Source organism: Phyllostomus hastatus, unplaced genomic scaffold, assembly GCF_019186645.2.
Source record: "Phyllostomus hastatus isolate PE091 unplaced genomic scaffold, TTU_PhHast_1.1 phas_contig_254, whole genome shotgun sequence".
Lineage (NCBI taxonomy): Eukaryota > Metazoa > Chordata > Mammalia > Chiroptera > Phyllostomidae > Phyllostomus > Phyllostomus hastatus.
Genome location: NW_025333810.1, coordinates 6,752,731 through 6,775,045, shown reverse-complemented (window position 1 = coordinate 6,775,045; position 22,315 = coordinate 6,752,731). Strand labels below are relative to the sequence as shown.

Genomic DNA, 22,315 nt, shown 5'->3' with positions numbered 1-22,315 from the left:
ACATAGGAAACTTAAACATCATTAACACTTCCATTTTTCTGGAAACTGAACCAAAGTGAATTTTCTAAATGACAACCCCTTAAAATGACTAATGTGGTACTGTTTGGTAGTGCTAAATATAAAATTAGCAAAGTGTTCTTTTATTTCTAGTTTACATGTAGGGGTGTGTGTGTGTAGTTTTCTTTATTTCATATTGCACAATGAGCATTGTGAATAAATAAAAAGTACTGACACACATCATAAGCCCAACAATAGAATTCATGGACAATTACATCCATTTTACATGTCATTCTTAAATGACAATAATGGTACCCCATCACTGATACTTTTCTTTTATAAACTAACATTTTTAGTCTTTTAATTATTTCCAAAAGGGACATGGTTTTATATTCCTCACTTTCCCCTCATGCTACCTAGTAAAAGAGTCTAATTGTTGTTGTTTTTAATATGTATAAATGTAGGATCCCGAAATGGATAAGATAATTCAGTTTCCAACATATTTTGTCTAAAAGTTTTATAATTTATAACTGATACATATAGTTTAATAATTTAATGGCAGATAAAATAATTCACTATTAAAAACACAGTAGATAAAATTTAAACCATATACTCTAACTTTATGCTACAGCAATCTGATTAGTTCTTAACTCTGAGTTTGTATTTTATTGTTGGCACTAGGGATATATTAGAGAGTCTTAAACAAGTGAGTAGGGACTGTGGAAGGCTGATGTGATCAGAAGACATAAGTTTGGAAAAGTTACTCTAGCAGTCATGTAAGAGATGAGCCTGGAGGAAGACAGATCAGGAGACTGGAAGATAAGAAGTTATTGTATTAATCTAGGGCGAAGACAATGGCATCCTGACTTAGGTGAAAGGCAGAAGAGATGAAAAGGAGACTTGACTAACAGAAAGCCTTTGAAGGTGGACGTCAATAGCTCATAGTGACAATAGTACCTTCCAAATAATTTGATGCTACATGAACTGCAGAACAGCCTAAAGTAAAATGAGGCCTGACAATGACCATGAAAGAAAGAATTAGGTGGAGCCTTGGTTTCTTATGACTATGAAGCTGCCAAAATGACCCTAAATTATTTAGGTTTAAACTTGTAAAAAATTTTGTCACTAAACCTAATTCTAATACAGTAATACTTCTTTTATAATCTTATTTTTATTGAGGTAAAATTTGCATATAGTGAAATGCATAAATATTCATTATACAATTAAGTGAGTATGCTGGGTATCTGTTGCTGATAACAACCACTCTTAAGCTTATTATGTTAAATAATTTTTTATCAGCTGTCATGGTTCTGGAGTTGACTGCAAACTGTTGAGGTTGAGTAGTTCTCATTTAGCGTCTCTCCTGTGATTTCAGCTAGCTATCAGCTGAAGCGCTACTCATTCGAAGGCTTGACTGGGTACTACTGCACATACAGCAAAGATTAAAAAATAAATAAAACCAGGAAGCAACATAAAAATACAGTAATACTAGTACTACAAATAATAATAGTCATGTGAAGGTTGACTGGATTCTACTGACAGTTGTAGTGGAGCCCTGAGAATAGTAATGGTTTACTTCCTTCTTGCCAGCCCTGAGAACAACACCATCTCAGGGTTTCTCTGCTCTTTTTATTTAAATAATTCTGCTGCACCATTGGAAAAAGTCTCTTTATACAGTTACCCCACTTAAGTGTGTCATCTGTTTCCTGCCAGAACCTTGACTGATATAATGATGAGTGTTAAAAATTAGCTATCTTAAAAATGAAATGTGAAGTAATTCAATATATTCCTGACTGCCCATTTTGTTACTTCATTTTGCTATTTAAATATTCCACTAAACACAAATAGCATGCCCTAGTTTTGGCCTTATAGTCACAAAATGTGCTCAGACATGCTTCTAAAGGAAAATAAATCTGGTTGGGAGGGCAAGCAGAGAAATTTGCAAGTAACCTTAAAAAGCAGTAGCATAGTAATCTAATACTGATCATAAGCACTTATATATGTAATACTTCCTCTAAGTCAGGCTTTATTCTAAGCAATCTACATATATTAGTCTATTTATTTCTATAAAGGTACTATTCCCTTTGCACAGGAGAGGAAACTGAGGCACTGAGCAGTTAAGTAAATAAGTTAGTCTGATTGTATTCTTTTAAGTGCCGCTATGTCATGCTGTTCTTTCAATGGTTTTGCTGATAAAACTGATAAAATACAATAAAGACTAAATATTATATGCAAGGATAATTTTATAGCAGTAACAACAGATAGAATGTGGGATTTTGATTTAAAGTTGGGTTTGACTCCTAGATCTGGTAGTTTAAGTTTAAATACATCCTTAATATAATTTCACACTTAACCCTGATTTTCCTTCTTGCTACCCTTTTCCCCATAAATAATGAATTTGCATGAAGCATATTCTTTCATAGTGAGAGCACGTTTGTATTCTAATATACAATTTAATCTTTCTCTTTAGGTTTTATGATCCATGAATATACCTGTTAAGAACTCACCTGTGATTAATCCATTTGGAGTAATGTCTTCCTCTTATTCTGAACAATGCTCGAGATTTAATTTGCAAAATTTAAGGGAAAGAAAGAATGATAAATCAAAGTAAGTTAAAAAATTTCAAATTATTAAAGTAGTGAATGCATATATATTGTAGAATTTAGAAAGTACAAATAATTGTGAGTAATAAATATAACTAAGGATAAAAATCTTAACATTTACTATTTTTTAAATAAATAGCTTCATTATTTATAGTCATTTTCAAAATTTTGAATTCTACATGTTTGTTGAATTCAAATAGGCAATTCTTATAATTGCCTATTTGAATTCAAATAGGCTATTTGAATTCTTATAATCATATAGCAATTCTTATAATCATATAGGTATTTCAAGTTGCCATAATAACCCATGAAGTGCATGAGAAAGCAGTCAATAACTACTATGTAGTGCAGCGTTTCAGTTATTGCTATGTCATTTGGTCTTTCAAATGAAGCCATAATAGAATGTTTTTCTTCATCAAATTATTGCCTTGGGATAAAATTTCTGAAACGCAGTTAACTAAATCAAAGTTTGTTGATAATTTAAAAATCATGTGTAATTTTAAGAAATTTTGAAACTTAAAAAGAGAATAATATGGTATATAATACAACTTAAATATGTTCATTTCAAATGTTTTTCTCTAATAAAGAACAGATCAACAGATCAGCTCAAAGCGCTTTGGCCTCACACGTGCCCTTCTACTGTAATGACTATGGCACATGTCATTTCAGTTCATTTTTCCACTTTAATACACATGAGTATAAAAAATATATTTTCCATGTGAATAAATGTAATTATATCTTTACATAAGTTGTATGCACAAATAAATTATAACACATTTATCTGTGACTCGATTTTTTAAAAAAGCAGTTTTATTTTGAATCCAATCCACAGTGATGATCATGTATTTTTTTTCATTCATTTAGCAGCTGCATAATGTTCTAATATTATGAACTCTTCTAATTTTACTTACCTTATTTTCAAAAATTTTGCCAAGAAATTCATGCTATAGTAAAAATTATTGTATAATTCTCTTTGTGTACTTTTATGTTTCTTTGGAGTGGGTTTTTTCAGTGCTTGGATTTTTAAATTTAACTTGATGCTATTGCTCTCCAAAGTATCTGAATCAGTTTACATTTTCTTTACCAGCATGTGAATGTATCACTTACCCTATCCACACCAACACCTGGTGATGCCAGATTTAATATTTGCTGTTATAGGAGGTCAGACATGGCACTTGCCTGATATCTAATTTTTTGAGATTCCTGGTAATTAATGAGATGAAGCATATTTTAATGTCTGTTGACATTAGAATTACTTCTATGAATTATCTCTTTTTTAAAGATTTTATTTATTTATTTTTAGAGAGGGAATGGAGGGAGAAAGAGAGAGAGAAACATCAATGTGCAGTTGCTGGGGGTCATGGCCTGCAACCCAGGCATGTACCCTGACTGGGAATCGAACCTGCGACACTTTGGTTCGCAGCCCGTGCTCAATCCACTGAGCTATGCCAGCCAGGGCTTGAATTATCTCTTCATACGTTGGACCAATTTACTTTTGTGTTGTCTTTTTAATTGACACTTGATATTCTTAAACATTTATTATGAATTCTTCCAGGCTAGCTTGTCTTTAAACTTTCTTTTTGTGGTACCTATCATCATGCAGAAGTCTTGAAAATTAATATAGTTATTGTATTTTTAAGACTGATTTAAGATGTTGAGTGTAAGATAATTTGCTCACTCTACTGGTCCATTTTTTTAACATATACAAATTATTCATGCATTCTTCTATTGTTGGCTGTTTGAATTATTGCCTGTTTATGATTAATTATAAACAGTGTTTCCATGAACACTGTTGCACAAGCATCCTGGCACATATTCTAAGGTGTACATACCTAGGAATGGACTTTTTGGATCATAGAATATATACCATTTAGTGAACAGAAGTTATTAATTATAAATGTTTTATGGTTAGTCATTTTTCTATTTTGGCTGAGAAATCTATCCCTACCACCAGATAGTATAGATATTCTTGTACATTATTTTCTTAACAAACCTGTTGTTTTGTCTTTTGTGTATTACATTTGGAAATTATTTTTGTTAATGGTGTGAAGTACAGGTCTAATTTTCTTTTTTAACATTCATACCCAGTTATCAACACCATTCTCCACTATTTCTCTAGTACAATTATTGCATAAATCAACTGCCTGCACATAATGGGTATGTGTCTGGGCTCTCTATTCTGTTTCATCCGTCTGTTTGTCTCCTTCCATACCAACACCCCACTGCCTTAGTCACTATCATTTAGTAAGAACATTGAATAGTTAATATGACTGATTTTCCAAATTTGTTCTTCTTCAATGATATACTGCATATTATTTTTAGGATCACTTTGTCATGTTTATTTTTCCAAGCACATGAGATTGTTTATTGGATTTTTCTAAATCTACAAATCAATTTGAGAATTGGCATATATAGTATAGTAAGGATTCCAATCCATTAACAAGAAATATCTCTCCATTTATATAGTTACTTATAAAATTTTCTCAATGAAATTTTAATGTTTTTCTATAGAGGTACTATCTTTTGTTATATCTATTTTTATGTTTTTGGTATTTTTGGTACTATTATAAGTTTTATGCATATATTTTTAAAATAATTTTTTTTAGCTGTTGTCAGAAGAGATAAATATAACTGACTTTATACATTGATCTTACATACAGAAATTTTGCTAAATTGTCTTATTAATTCTAAACATTATTTCAACTTTGATTTAAAAGTAATACTCTAAACATTTCATAATTAAGTATGTTGTTTTTCTCTAACCTTATTTGGCATTTTAATCCTATTTTGTTTTATTTATGAACCACACTAGACTTTATTACTATTTTAAGTAGTTAATATCCCTTTATATTTTATTTACTGTATCACTTTCCTTGGTTTTTATTCCTTCTTGTTTCTTATTTCTTGTTTTTCTTTTGCCTGATGTACAAATTCAAAAATTTTCCTTAGTGAGATTTTGTTGTTAAAAATTTTTATTAATCTAAATATATTTTTATTTTATTCTTATTCTTAAAATTTAAAAAATGAATATGGAATTAACTTTTTTCTGTTATAACTTTTATTCATTTTTTTCCACAGCACATTAATGAGATTATTCCACTCACAGCTTCTCCTGTTGCTGTTGAGAATTTGGGTGAAATTTTGATTCAATTTTTTTAAGATTAATGTGTTTTTCCAAGCTTTGGATACTTTCAAAAATTTCTTATTGCCTTGTATTTTCTGCAGTTTTACTATGATGTATCAGCATGTAATTAAAAAATTATTCTCCTTGGATTTCTTAGACCTTTGAATCTGTGGACTGCTGCCTTTCATAATTCCTAACACACGATCAGACATGGTTTCTTTTGTTGCCACCTTGGCAGTGCATTCTCCCTTTTCTCTCCTTACAGGACTCCATTAAATGTACATTAGGCCCCCTCATTTAACATTTCCTGTCTTTTACTCTCACATCTCCATTTTTCATCTTTTGTCTATTCTTCCTCTATTTTGAATAATTTATTCTGATGTGACATGTGTGCTACATGACTGATTTTCTCTCTTGTTACCAAATTTATCCATTGAGTTTAATAATTATATCTTATATTTCTAGTTATTCATTTACTTTTCTTCAAATCTTCTGTTTAGGCCTATCATTTTTGGTTGCCTGCAGATAATTTTAAACATATTGTGGAACAAGTATAATGGTTTTATAATTTGTGTCTGATTATTCCAATAATTGCAGTCTTGGGAAGTTTGTAATATTTATTGTTCTCTTTTATGTTGTATGTTTTCCTTTCCCACTTGTCCTTGGGGGAGAATGTTGGTGTCATCCTCCAGAGAACCTTGCATTTGCTCTCTTCCAGGCACCTGGAGATGCTACTAGTTTGGTACAAGTGAAACTGACTTCCCTAAGTGTTCCTGGCCAACCACCTTTGCCTGGGGAAAAATCTGTTGAGACTGACCTCCTCAGACACTTAGGCATGCACACACAGACACGTGCACACACACATTTTTTTTCTTTTTATTTCTTGAGCACCAAAGCTGCCTTCTCTAAAGCCTCCTGGGGTTAGGGAGAAAAGATTGGGATGACAGGCAATGTGAAGAATGTAAGTTTTCTGCACTTTGAAAATCTTGGCCTTTTCTTCACTGTACAGTCACTTGGAAAACATACTTGGCCTTGTCTCGATGGCCCCTTGATCAAGAGAAATCAGAACCTGTCCCTGGATTCAGCTGTTTGAGATGAGGCAGAGACCTAACTTGCACGAAGGAACATCATTTTTGTTTATATTCTTAGGTGTTGCATGAACTGTCATAGGCCTCATACATATTTGCTTTGCTTTTTCTTTCTTAGAAACATGAGTTTTTGCAGGCTCAGAATATGTTCTCTTAGAGACATATGTAGGGAATCCATGTAAACCCTTTAAATTAGACACTGAAACCCAACATTTATGGCCAAAGAGAGAATCACACCACCTTGCAGTGAATTACTGCTTCATATCACACTACTTTGTCACAAATTTTTATAACTAAGATTATTTTATTGTGTATAGTCTGTTTTGCCTTTTCTACTTTATCTAGCGATGAAAAAAATCAAAAGATTTTGAATACTTACATCAACTACACATTTATCTTAGCTCACTGGAGAAAATTAAAGGGAATCTAAATCTTACATTAGGAAATTTAGTCAGATTATTAAGATTATTTTACATCTTTCTCACAGTAGCTGCTTGTGTATCTTTTATGTCTGGAAGGCTGTAGTCTTCAAAGCTTCCTGAAATGTTAATAAATCTGAAGCCTTTCCTTTTCATTAATGTTTTTGACACTTGTGTATTTGATAAAATGTGTTCAACAAATACAAACTCTAAATATTTAAAAAATATTATGTATTTATAGTATATATCTACATAATATTAATTTATATATATAAATTTATAATACAACATAAATTTTTAGTGTGAGTTTTAAATGTCCGCTGTAAGCAGCAAGAAGAAACTTTTTAAGGCTCATTTATATACTGGCCTTTTGTTTACCTGAACAATAGTTTTTTTATTTTCTGAATTATTGTAAGCCTTTAAGTGAAATGCTAATGGTTAAGACCTTGCAATTAGATCTGTTAATGTTAGCCTGAAACATCTATACTTGTAGCATTTTTGTTCACTAACAAATGACTTAGCCAAAAATACAGTGAACAAGAAGCTTGATGGCCATAAGAAGCATGAACGCACACATTCAATATATTGCAGTGCGGCTTCCTTTAGGATGTATTACCCCAAATAAGGTATCAACAGCTACCAATGAAATTGTCTGTACAAAGTACATAAGATCTCATAAGATTATAAAAACCATAGTCTTCTTATACTTGGGTTTCCACAATTGTCTTGGCTCAAGTCTCTAGAAGGCAGAATATGAGAAGAGGATTATGATTCTAATACTTTATTTGGGATATACAAGGTCAACACAGTGAAGGGGAAGAAATTTAAAAAGGAAAGTGGGGCAAGAAATCTTTATGTATTACCATCCTGATCACTAAATCACATCTTGCTACAAAAAGACACAGAGGAGCTATGTTCATACTTGACATATGGGACTTAGCAAGACTGATTTCCAGAAGAAACCACATCTCACAGTAGATCATGGAATGGAGAATTGAGGAAGGATATTCATCTCCACTGCTTTCTTCTGTCTTGTTAAAGATTCACCCCATAGGTGCTAACTTATCCATACTTCCAGGTTGTGACCCCTGACCTCCTGGTTGCTCCAAATGTTGAAAAGGAGGGGCAGCTGAGTATTTGGGGTATGAAAGTCATACAGGTGTCAAGTGACTCTGAGACAGAACATTAAGCTTTAGAAGTGTAAGCTTTTCTAAGAATAGACTTATTTTATAGACAACCTTGAAAGGACCATTGACTACTACCAAATGTATAACAGAATGTAAGTACCAGTGCATGCATTTAGAAAAGTACATTTTTATTTTCATAAATATTTTTAGCCCTCAGTTTTCATCTAAATGACTTTCTGCTGAAAACCCAGTCTGTGTTAATAACCACCTTGACCTTAGTCTGTTTATAGTTCTCTTTAGTAGTAATTAGTAAGTAGGAGAAAGCATTTTCAAGGTTTAAGACATTATTCCATTTATTAAGATGGAATCAGAAATGTAAGATCTAAAGAAATACAAAGACTTAATAAAAGAATATATAAAACCACAGATATTTTAAAAATGAATATAAGTCCTATATTTCTGATTTCATACCATAAAGCTTGTTGGGTATCCACAATGTAAAAATTATATAATCAATCACACAGGTATCGGGGATGACAAAGGATATTTCCAACATCTGACTTCAAAACACCAAACCCAAGATCAGTGATTTCAAATTGATAAATTTAGGTGAGGTGTTTATATAGTAATTATGTACATGCCCACATCACCAAGTCTTTATTTATGCCCTTTAGTAAATCTCTTCCTGGATTCCTTATACATTCAGTTGTAACATAGACATACGTAAAAGTGCCAGGCTATTCCTTAATTCTGCTGGTACTTCTGGTTTTTAGGAGGAGCCAAGTTAACTCTTATTCAAAATCTATGTGTGTTTCTATCCCTCCTTCTTTTTTTACCACTTTCCCATATCAAACTTACCTTAATTTCTTCACCCCTGTATTTATTAGTACTATGAAATCTGAGTTTTGTTTTTCTTTATCTAGTGAAGCTCTTAAATAGCTCTACTGACTTTCCAAACATTAACTCTAATAATCTTGTCTTTAGCTTTCATATAGCCTCAGATGTGTGTTTTTTGTCATGGTCTTCATCTTCTATGCTTTCTTTTCGATCTTGGTCTACAATTGTTTGTTTGCATGGAACTGGCCCCTTCAGTTTAATTCAAGCAAAAAAAAAAAATGTAATGGAAGGATATATAAGACTGTGTTGTGGAGCCTGAGAGCAGAAGGTATAGCCAGACCTCATTCAGTACTTACTATGTACTCAATATGTGTTCTCTAAAACATGCTGGAGGTAAATGGTCAACAGATACAATCTGTATCTATACTAGAGTATAAACTTTAAAATGATATGGGATCAGCTATCCAATAAACATTGGTCAGGGGCTACAATGGTTAAAAACTAGCTTTCTGTTTTGAGGTGTTTTATTATCTTGAACAACATTTCCTCAAAAGCCACCTTTCAGCTCTAATATCAGTTAATTAAAATTTCAACCAATTATTTAAAATCCTTTGAGAGAGGATTGGATTGGCCCAACTTGAGTCAGATGTCCATTGTGATCCAATCAGCTACAGACCTGGGAAGAGAGGCATTTGGATTGATATGGTGCTAATGCAGGATTTACACCTACTGGCTCAGCAGGGACTATGAGTAATGAACAATTCACAGAGAAGGAGTTTATATGCCAAATAGTATATATATTTTCATTCCATTTAATACCTCACTGAATCTCTTTCTATCATATTTGCTGTTTCTTTTTTCCTTCTTTTTTTAAAATATTTTATTTATTTATTTTTAGAGAGGGAAGGGAGGGAGATAGAGAGAGAGAGAGAAACATCAATGTGCGGTTGCTGGGGGTTATGGCCTGCAACCCAGGTATGTACCCTGGCTGGGAATCGAACCTGGGACACTTTGGTTCCCAGCCCGCACTCAATCCACTGAGCTATGCCAGCCAGGGTCTTTTTTCCTTCTTAACTTTGAAATTCGTCCAAAGACATCCCCTTTCTTCAGTCTTCTTCCTCTTGAAATGTCATGGTTTTGAGTGTCACTGATATGTAAGTGAATCTGAAATCTTTATTTCCAGATTTTAATCATTTCCTAATACCTGCCTCACAAGTCCATCTGGGTTATAGGCCTTTGCATTTGGATGTCTCACAGGGAAATAATGGTCAGTATGTCCAGAATGGCACAGATCATCCGCCCAAATTCTTCCATCCATCTGTCTCAATGGCAACTCTCTATGACTAATCATGCAGGATCAAAATTTTGAGATTACTGTATGTCCATCCTCACAATTTCTTTTCTCACATCTCATTAGTTGTTAAGCTCTATTGATTTAGGTTCTACCCAATTTCTCACACTTATTTACTCTTTTTTATTATTATTTTCCAAACCACACTTTAGACCTTTATTACTTCTTACCTGTATTATTGAAATAATTGCCCAGCTGTTTACCAACAACCACTCCTAACTCCAAACTGTTAAATGTATGACTTTTACTTTAGTCATCTTAAAGCATAGCTGTAATCTCATCACTTTTCTGCTCAACAATTTCCTCTTATTTATCAAGTAAATTTCAAAAATCTATGTATAACATAGAATTACCATATTTTGCCATGTATAAGCACACCCACATTTTTGGCCCAAACTTTCAGGAAAAACATCTTTTGTTTTAATTTTTAATTCAATTTTTATTTATTTATAAAATTAGATGCTTGTTTTTTGTATTATAAAGGAATTTTAGCATGTATCTTAAACATATTTTGGTAGAAGAAATTTTATGCAACAAATAATTGCAAAACACAAGAACAGATACAAGGTATTTCAGGCACTACCCATGTATAATGTGCATCCTTATTTTCCTCTCAAAAATTTGGACAAAAAACATGCACATTATAAACAGAAAAATATAGGTAGTGCCCACTGCAACTAAGAAAATCTAAAATAACAATGACACTTAAACAAAATAGCAGTTCATTTCTTTAAAGGTTCTTTCATACTAGTCCAGAGCTGGTAAGGTGATACAGGACCTAGGCTCCATCTAACTAGCTGCTCTGCTATACATGGCTTAGTCTTAAGGCTACCTCATGGTCTGTCATGACTGCTGAAGCTCCAGCGATCACAGTCATGCTTCATGCAGCAGAATAGAGGAAGGGCAAAAAAAGAGTTCGAGTATTTTTTTAGGGGACATCTTAGAACTACTATATGAATTTTACTTATATATTTGTGGCTGAAATCTATAGATATGTGTATACCTAACTGCCAGAAAAAACTTTTTATTAAGAAGTGGATGAGAATAGACATTGATGTAGGCATCTGTAAGTCTCTGTCATGGATTGCTATTCAATGCCATTTGCTCTTGTTCTCAACTGAGCATTTCCATCTTCATTTCCTATCTTTATTTTAAGCATTCAGTCACTCTATGCTAGGGAGATATATTATAGATTAGATAGATAGATAGATAGATATAGATATAGATATATATCTGATTTAGGGGTCAGTGAGAAACTCAAGACCCTCATCATCTCATAGGACCTTGTACTCCTTTTCCTGATCAAAGCTGATTCAGCATGATATTTGTATTTCAGCCCACTGGAAGAAGAAAAAATTAAGTCTCAATCTAGAGAAACTAGCCTGTCTAAGTTGAGGTGACCTGAAGTTTGCATATATTACATCTGGTCACATCCCATGGGCTTGGCCATGTGGCTATACCCACCTGATCGTGTGCCCAGAAACAGCTGAGTAAGGATTCGGAAAGGATAGCAGCTACTCTATCACAATCCAGTTTCTGTCTGTACTTCAAGGCACAGCTCAATTGCCATTTCTACAAAGAATTTTTTTTCTGAGTCTTTAACCAAAACCAATAATGCTTATAACTAACAGTTATCTTCTGATGAATATTTGCCAGGAACTAGACTGTGTGTTCTGGTTTAGTGCTTTTCAAAATTCCACAAGATTTTTCCCACATTCCACAGATGGAAAATTATTGCTCACACTGATTAAACAAAGGCTGTAAAACTATGAAGTGTTGGAAGCGTGATCTCTCCTCTGAGCTCCCACAAGCTTTTCTTTTCTTTTGTTTCTTGTTAGTAGTCTCCTTTATGTTACATTTATGATGTATCTCACTTCCCTCCTAGATTGTGAACTTTCTGAGGCCAGGCCTGGTTCCTGCATTAGTCCTCATTTCATTGGGCTGGCCAAAATGTCCATTTAATTTTTTCCATAAAATAAGGACTCATTTTTCATTTTCACCAATGTCTTTATTGATTTGGATATTTTGAGTATGTCTGCTATCTCCTGCTATTGCCTTCTAGTGGGTAGAGACCAGAGGTGCTGCTAAATATCTCCCAATGCATAAGACAGCCCCACAGCAAAGAATTATTTGGCCAACATGTCAATAGTACCAAGAAACCTTGCAAACCACTTTTGACACATTTGATCAGTCACAGCACATTTTCTACACACTGCACAAATCTTTTTTTTTTGCATTTCAGTTGTGTTTTTACCTATTCCTGAAATAATAAAGCATAATATACCAAAAATGTTTCATATCTTTCACCCTCAATATTAAAATTAGTGTACAAAAATTCACCAATTTTGATGGTTTTTTAATGCATGCTGATATGACAGCTGTCACAATACAATCTAAAAATTTGTTTTGAATGAAGTTAAAGACAACTAACCACTACTATAGCCATTGTACAGAAAAACTAAATGAACTTTTTGGCCAATCCAATATCTAGCAAAATACCTTGCATGTAGGAGGTTTTCATTAAATGTGTCCTGAACAAATGAACTGTCAGCTAAAAAAAAGCTCTGAATTCACAGATAATGTATATAAAGGTTCAGTTTGGATGGGGTACCCATACAGGCGGGACATGCTAGTATATTCTCTTTATATGAAAATTACAACAATGTTCTTTAGCCGTTAGCATTTCTACAGGACTGCACTCATGCACTTAAAGTAGATTGCATTTATCTTTGTGAAATTCTTCTGTAATATGAAAAAATTCGAATGTGTGAAACTAAAGTATGTTTTTTTAAATGCCTACATATACTTTTTAAAGTTTTCTTTTTCATCTCATCATGCTTTGTGTTTATCATTCAATAAGCATTAATTTGTATAACAATCTCAATTTATTTGTGATAGGCAAGAAATGATTAAAATAGCTATATTTATTTCCTGTTAAATATTTATTGACAATAGCTGTGGGAGACCTATTCAGAGTGAGATCCCTGTACAGAAAGCTGAAAAACATTGGCTCTCCATATTTTCCATGATTCATTACAGGCTACAGTCCATATTAAAAAATAACTGACAAAACTGAGATTATTTTTAAAATGTACTGTAAACATAGAAATTGAATTATTATTATTTTGATCCTGAGGCTTTTCTATGCTTTCAAAATAAAATCATATAAATGCATTTTCTTCAGAGCCTATGAAAACCTAAGATTAAATATCTCATTTCAGAAAATGTATTTTTAATTTGTATTTGAAACCCTGGATATTGTGCGCGTGTGTGTGTGTGTGAGTGTGCATTTGGTGTGTTTGGGGGGTGTCTATGGCTGGTAGTGGGGAATTCAGCTTAAATAGCATTGACTGTTACTTTATTAAGAAGGATGGATACAGTGTATATTCTTATACTGTAATACATTCTGAGGGATTTTATAAAAAGATCTAAGTACAAAGATTTAGACATCTTATTCCAAATATTGGCTCTGTTCACTTTCAAAGCTATGACCTTGAGTTTGAGGTTTACCCTCTCTGAGCCTCCTTATTTTCTTCTGTAAAACAGAGAAAGTGCAGTTTAGTGTTGGTTAACCACCAGGCATTCACTAAACAAATCGTATATACAGCAATAAGGAAAAACTTAAGAACATCAACTTAGACCAAGGAACATAAGACCGATGTATGAATACTAAATTATGGGTCAGATTTCTGTGGGCTTTAGAATTAGGCCTGAGATGAGTTCTTGGCCCTTTGTAGTTATGTGACCTTAAGCAGTTTCTCTATCTCCACCACCCTCACTTCTACCAAGTCACCATCATTTCATTCTTGTCATTCTGCAACAGCATCCTAATCAATGTCCCTGCTCCTGCTCTCTGAATAGCAACAGCCTTAGTGATTTTTGAAGAATGTGAATGAAGTCTTTTATACCCTAATTTGAAGTGTATATTGTCTTCCCATTTCATATAGGGTAGAATCCAGACCCTACCCTCTGGTGTAAGTACCCTGTGAGATCTAGGCCCTGGCTGTCTCCCTGATTTATCAGCGGTTTCTCCTTTGCCCTGGTCTTCTTGGTTTCTCTCGCATCTCAGCTCAGGTGTCTGTCTCAGCCTTTCCTGGTCACCTAATGTAATGCAGCTCTCTTCCCCCATGTTCTTCTTCCATATCACTCTTCTTTTGTCTTTGCAGCACTTACCCTCAGAAATCATCTCTTTCACTTATTTTTTTTATTGTTTATTGTGTGTGCATTCTCCCCAAATAGAATATATGATCCATGAGGCAAGTGCCTGTACGTTTGGTTTGGATTCTTTCTGTTTGTACCCTATTGCCCAGAAGAATGTTTGACTCACAGAGGTGCTCAATTAATATAGAATAAAGCAACAAGTTAACAAATGACAGGCAGGCTTTATCTTAAAGTGATTTTTTTTCACCTTCCATTCCTCATCTGTCAACACTTAAAATACACTTTATAATTTAGGACAGCTTTAGACATAAAACTTTTTAGAAAGTTTTAGATGACAGTTTTAAAACAGTTTTAGAGATATTTATTGTTTAGAACAGGTTTAGACATATCCTAAGACAGTGCAGAGAGTTCCCTTATGCCCAGCGCCTGGTTTCCCTGTTGCTAACATCTCACATTTATCACACTGTAGAACCATGCTGATGTGCTATTATTAACTAAAACCCACATGCCATTCAACTTTTCCTACTTTTTACCTGATGCCTTTTTTTCTGTTCCAGGACTCCATCCAGGAAATCACATTGTATTTCATTGTCATGTCTTTTTGTGACTACTTGGCTGTGATAGTTCCTCAAACTTTCCTTGTTCATAATGACCCCGACAGTTTTGAGGACTGGTCAAACATTTTGTAGAATGTTCCTCTACTGTAATTTTTCTGATGTTTTTCTCATGATTAGATTAGGATTATGGGTTTGTTTTGGTTTGTTTTGTTTTTTGAGAAATACAACAGAGTTCAAGTGCATTCTCATTACATCAAACAAGGGCACACGCTATCAATTTATCACTATGGGTATTGACTGGGTCATGTGGCTGAAGCAGCGTTTGTCAGGTTTCCCCACTGCGAAGTTACTCTCCCCCTTTATACCCTGCACACTCTTGGATGGACATCACTATGAGCAGCCCATCTGAAGGAAAATTTAGATTTCTGCATCTCCGTGTATTCAAAAATAAATTGCTAATAGGTTAAATTATAAATGTAAAAATTTATTGTAAGAAAATTAAGGTGTTTATTTGTGTATTGTTTGGGTGAGGAAAATCATCTAAGTGAGAAACTCTAGAAATAATAAAGAAAAATGGCATCATTTATAAGAATAAAATTTTAATATATGGCCAAATTTAGCATAACAATGAAAACAAGTATTATACTGAGACAAAAGTACCCACAACATACTTTTGCAAATTTTTAATAAATTGAGTATTTAGCATGTGCCAGGTAGTCTTCCATGTATAATACTTCTATTATTTCATTTAACGTTTAAGACAACCCATGAAATATATACTTACTTTTCCATTTTACAGACAAGGAAATTAAGGCACAGGTAGGTTAAATAAACTATGTAAGGCACCTGATCTAGTAAGGAAAGACACAGAAAAAGTCAAACCCCAGGCAGTCTGGTTCCCAGGCCCATACACTTAAACACAACATAAAAGCCTAATACTTATTAGGCTTCTTGGTAGGAAAAAACCAAAAAGCCTAATAAGGAAAAAAAAGGGACAAAATATGTAATTGTGCTTGCCACAGAAAATAAAATGTAAGAATGAATGTAAGACCATTGATATAGGAAAAGATGCCCAGGAATACTCATAGTTAGGGAAATACAAATTTTAAACCACAAAGGAATACCATTTTCATCCATCAAATTGGAAATAATTGAGATAATTGATATCATCCTGTTCTGGTGAGGGTATGGATAAATGCGAATTTTTGTGCTTTACTAGTATGAATATGAATGACTAGACTATTTTTGGAAAGTATTTTTAAAAATTCTATTGTAATTAGAAGTACACATAATCTTGGATCTGGCCAGTAATATTTAAAATTTCTTTCTTGTAAAATGTTAACACTCATAGAAAGGAGTATATAAACATAAACAAACATAAAGCTTAAAAATTATTATAAAGCAAATACTTATGTACTTACCAGGCGAAATGTAAATCGTTTTCAGAAGCCTCTTTTGTAACCTCCTCTCAATAAAATATCCTTCTTTTCCCGCTTTCTCCATTCTCCTAGCCTTCCTTCAGTTTTCTTTACAGTGTTTTCCTTTGTATTATGGAATAAATATTACAGTATTTATTTTCTGTGTGGATTAACAGTATGTTCCTGAGATCACCTATATCGTGCATATAGCTGAAATTTGTTCATTTTCATTTCCATAACATTAACAGTGGGTCTTGGGTAAAACCAGGCAGACACACGTGATTACACTAGGCCATAGTGATCCATGACATCATCCCTTAGCCCCTGAGCAGGACACAGCATAAGAAACTCAGTAGGCCAGTGCAGTGGCAGTTGTTTGCCTCCTGAAAATGGTCTCACAGCAGCCCACACACCAGACAAGCACAGGAGCTAGTCACCTGTAGCACCTCCGAATGACTGCCCCTGTGGGGAGAGAAGCCTCAGAGACCCAGGCTCAAAGGATACCTGGGCTTAGATTCTCCCTGTTCCTAAGTTGAACCAATAACTTTTTAAAAAACAGGTTTATGGATTCCAGCAAAAGACATTTTTGGAAACCCAAAGGCTCTCTTCCTGTAGTAGTTATGGCTTATTTACAGCCTTCCTCCTCCAGATGTAGTGTACCAATCAGGCCATTTTTACCATAAGCAATGGTTTCAATAACATAGCTGCCATCCAATTTCACCAGGTTTTATGGGAATGAAATGAGAAAACTAACCTGAGATCAAATTTGTCCATAGAAAAGGAGAGAATGATTTTGTTCACATTTTATTCACAGACATAACCACACTTTTTGCTCCATGAGGTAGAGAATTGGTTTGATTCCAGACTTTAGCTCTTATGAAAGTGTTGCATTGAGCTTTCTGTACCTGTCCCTTGGTGAACACATACACATTTCTGTTGGATATGTATCCAGCAGTAGGATTGCTAAGTCAATGGGTATGTCTCCTTTCAATCTTGGTAGGTAACATTCAACTGATTGCCAAGGTGGATGCACCAGTTTACACTGCCACAGCAGCTGTGAGAGTTTCTATCACTCTACATCCTCTTCAGTTCCTGGGATTGCCATTTTTTTTAATATTAGTCATTATGGTAGATATGAAGTAGCATCTCACAGTGGTTTAAATTTGGATTTCCTTATTTCTGATGTCAGTAGTTGTTTCACATATGTAAAGGTGACTTGGATTTCTTCTTTTGTGAATTGCCTGTTTAAGTCTCTTCTCTGTGTTTCTATTGTTTGGGAGTTCTTTATATACTCTGGATATAAGCCTTTGTCTATGTGTTGAAAATATGTTCTATCACTTGAAATTTTTCTTTTATTCTACACGTTTTCTTCTATAAATATATTTACAAGCAGAGTTGGTAATCAAAACATTTAACTATTGATGTAGTGTGGTAATTGATAAATCAGAATAGTATATACCTGATGAATATCAGGCCCTTTGTAAAAATTATAGCATCAGTCAACATAGGCAAAATTATATAGTAAGTAACGGGAAATGTCAACCAATGGAAGAGTTGTTGGATTTGTTGTGTACATCCTATAACCACGTATTAGGATCAGCTGGACTTGAGGAATGTCTGATAAATTTAATGAGGAAAGCATGCTACAGTGCCATAAACATGGTTCCACTCATTTAAAAGAGTGCATGTGGGCTGGCTTATGTTTGGGAGCACTGAGAAAGGTATGCAGGGATACATGCTAAACCATTAATCTTGGCTATTTCTTATGGGTACAAATGGAGTGTAGTGTTGGGAGGCAGTCTTGTTCTTCATGCACGTCTGAAAGCTTGGTCTGTTGTAAACAGCGTATGTTAATATTTTTATAAAATCTAAGTTATAATGAAATTCATGAAAAATTAAATAAATAAAGAGGCTACCTTCTCATAATTCACATGCAACTTTGTACAAATGCGAAAGTTAAAGCTATGTTGGGCTCTTCTTTCAGAATAGATCCATGTAGATGAAAGACACAAGGTCTGTCCGGAAGAAGTCAGCTATTGATAATATAATCAGAATGGTTTGTGCACATTGATGTAAACTGGCATCCAAGGAGAGGGGACTGGAATGTACATGTGTGAACAATGACAATTTCATTGTATTAGTCAGAGGTGGGTAGAAGATGTCGTTGAGTGAGCATGTGTACTGTGTGGCTGTCACACTCAAAATGACTGAGTAGAGCAATGAATCTGTATCAAATTTTGTGTCAAGCTTGAACATTCCTCTTATGAAACTATTCAGATGATTCAGAAGGCCACAGCTATGGGCAACTGGTGATTGGCAGCTTCATCATGACAGCACACAACTCATGCATCACATCTTGAGCAGAATTTTTTGTCAAAACATCAAATCACCCAGGTGACTCAGCCCCACTGCAGCCCAGATTTGGCACCCTGTGACTTCTGGCTTTTCTCAAAACTAAAATCACCTTTGAAAAGGAAGAGCTTTCAAAGCATTGATGAGATCAAGAAAATATGACAGGGCAGCTGATGGTGATTGGGAAAACTGTGTGAGGTTCCAAGGTGCCTACTTTGAAGGGGCTGAGGTGTCATTGTCCTGTGTACGATATTTCTTGTACCTTGTATCTTCTTCAACAAATGTCTCTATTTTTCATATTACATGGCTCGGTACCTTCTGGAAAGACCTTGTATATCACCCAGATGACTACTGAGAATTTTTAGCCAAACTTCACCATGTCCATACATAAAGATAGGAAAATCAAGAATGAAACTACTCATTTAAAATAATTCTAGCAGAGTCTGTGAGTTCTAGCACCTCAACTCTTTCTCTTTTTCATTATAAGCTCCAGGAGAGCAGGGTTGTTTGTTTATTTTACCATTGTATCCCCAGTTCCAGTGCCTGACATATAGGAGGCAGTCAATAAGTGCTAACTAAATATATGACTTGAATGAACATCGATTATAGGATGTCAGTGAAAAGAGTTGGTTATTTTAACATTGTTCTTCTCTGGGACAGCTGTATTTGGTCTAGTTTATAGGGCCCCATGTCATTACCTCTGCTTATCCTGCAGTTAGGTGGCCCTGTGATTCATTTTGAGTACATATGTCTATCCAATAGGTCCATGAATTACTCGGAGGCAAAGTCTAATTTTTAATCATGCTTTCCTTTCTATACCCCACAGAGCATCTAATTCAGTGAATTCTGAATATAGTGAGATGTTAAAAAATGTGCTTTAGCTGAGAAAAGGGAACCCTACTGTACTGTTGGTAGGAATGCAGACTGGTGCAGCCACTGTGGAAAACAGTATGGAATTTCCTCAAAAAATAAAAATGGAACTGCCTTTTGACCCAGCAATTCCTCCACTTGGAATATACCCTGAGAATCCCAAAACACCAGTTCAAAAGAATATACGTTCATAGCAGCACTATTTATAACAGCCAAGATTTGGAAACAGCCTGAGTGCCCATTGGTACATGAATGGATTAAAAAAACTGGTACATTTACACAATGGAATACTACACAATGGAAAAAATAAAAATAAATTCCTACCTTTTGCAACAGCATGGATGGCACTAGAGGTTGTTATGCTAAGTGAAATGAGCCAGTCAGTGAAAGACAAATACCTTATGATCTCACTTATAAGAGGAATCTAATGAACAAAATAAACTAATGAACAAAATAGAACCAGAAGCACAGAAACATGAAACAGACTGTCAGCTGTAAAGGGGAGGAGGGAGGCAGGGTCAGATTGAAAGAAGGTGAAAGGATTAGTCAAAGAACATACATGAAGCACCCATGGACATGGACAATGGTGTGGGGACTGACTATGGAAGTGAAGGGCAGGCTGGATAGAGAGGGGAAAAAGTGGAAAAATTGGGAAAATTGTAATAGCATAAATAATAAAACATTTAAAATGTGTTTTCTTCTTCTGAATCATTCTTTTGAATGATTCCAACAATTATTTGACCACAACACTAAACAACTCCCTGATTCTATTACCTATTCACTCTTCCTCTGATGTCACTTTTGATCCCATGCCCATCTTGTATTGTGTGGTACATTATTATAATCAGTCTACTCATTTTCTAGCATACACACTCAATTTGTTTGTGTCACTTCTCTTTGAAATACTTGTGTACTCTATACTTTCCCCCTGGGATCTTTTTTATTTGTAAGTCTTTAAATACCTCATGTGTGTTAATAACTTAAAAAATGATGTATCAAGCCTGAATTTTTTTCCTGAAATTAAACTCAAATATCCATCTACCTACTCTACATCTCCATTTGGATGCCCGTGGTCATCACAAATACAAGGTATCTAACACTGAACTTATTCTCCACCCTCACCCCACATCTGCTCCTGTAGCAATCATCCCCACCTCAGTAAATGGCAATTCCATCCTTCCGGTTACTCAGTTCCATCAGAACTCCTTTTTTCTCCTCACACTTACTTTCTAATTCATTAGGCTAATGTCAGAATATATCCAATATTCAAACTCTTCTCTTTACTTGCATTGCTGTAACCCTGGTCCTCACCATCACTTCCTCTCACCTAAGTACGTGTCCTCCCTCCTTTGCCATGTCCTACTTCCCACACTTCAGCTCCCAAACCAGCATTGGGATGATCATGTTAGAACTTAAATTAATTCAGGCCATGTCCCTTATCAAAACTCTGTAATAGCTTCCCATCTGACTTTACTATGTACATCTTTCCTCCCCTGCACACTTAGCCAAATTCAGAATGATTCTGCTTACATGCAGGGATAAAGGTTTACCTTAAATCAAGCCAACACTCACACATGTGAGGACATAAATCAGTTTTTACACAAGAAGAAAGCATATATCAACAAGATTTCTGGCATCATCTCAGGTACGTTTTTTCAGAGGCTGCAAAGTTCTTTGACATCATGAAAATTCTGTTTCTTAATCCAAGTATGCTAAGTATGATACGATTCATCTAGGAGGTCTGTACATATATATTTTTAATTTTACTGATTTTTTTTTGTGTGAAACATTCATATAAGGTACTTTTAAAGAAAACAGTTATACTTAACTACTGAAAGTTGATTAAAATTTGGAGCTAACAGCTATAATTATTGATTTATTTTGCTTAGGCCCCCATTTTCAATCACAAAAGAATTCATACTGAGATTCAACCAAACAAAAAATCCAAAAGAGAAGGAAGAATTGTTGAACCTAGCTAGAAGAACCATTCTCAGATGTAAGGTAATGTTACACTATTTGATTTACTTGGTATATGAACTTTTTCTTCTAGTTGGTGGATTGATTCCTTGTTCTAAAATATTGAAAGAAAAATTAAGAATACACCTTTCTTTAATTATAAGTAGTCATAGTTAAAAATATTAACGCAAATTAAACTCTATAACCAAATATTTCAACATCAAATGGCTTTTGGAGTGAAGATTTCCTATAAATTATTAGGGAATATAGCTTCTGACATTAATTGAAGAGCCTGCAGCAAAATACCAAAGACTGGAAAATAATTTTTTGATAATGAAAATTCCACTTTTCTTTTAAAAACTGAGATATGATTTGCCCCAAAGAGAAAAGAAAGCTTTCCTTAACCTTTACTACGGTACACAGGGGCTGTCGCGCTTGTCACCTTCTGCCCGTCT

The 22,315-nt window shown here is 34.3% G+C and overlaps 1 protein-coding gene across 1 annotated transcript in view; it reads left to right on the top strand.

The window, feature by feature from the left end:
- TMEM232 (transmembrane protein 232) overlaps nucleotides 1-22,315 on the top strand; it is a 170,154-nt gene that overhangs the window by 4,859 nt on the left and 142,980 nt on the right. Inside the window, 2 exon segments of the mRNA XM_045838057.1 lie at nucleotides 2,468-2,604; nucleotides 21,794-21,905. Coding sequence (XP_045694013.1) covers nucleotides 2,480-2,604; nucleotides 21,794-21,905 — 237 coding nt within the window. The 5' untranslated portion in view covers nucleotides 2,468-2,479.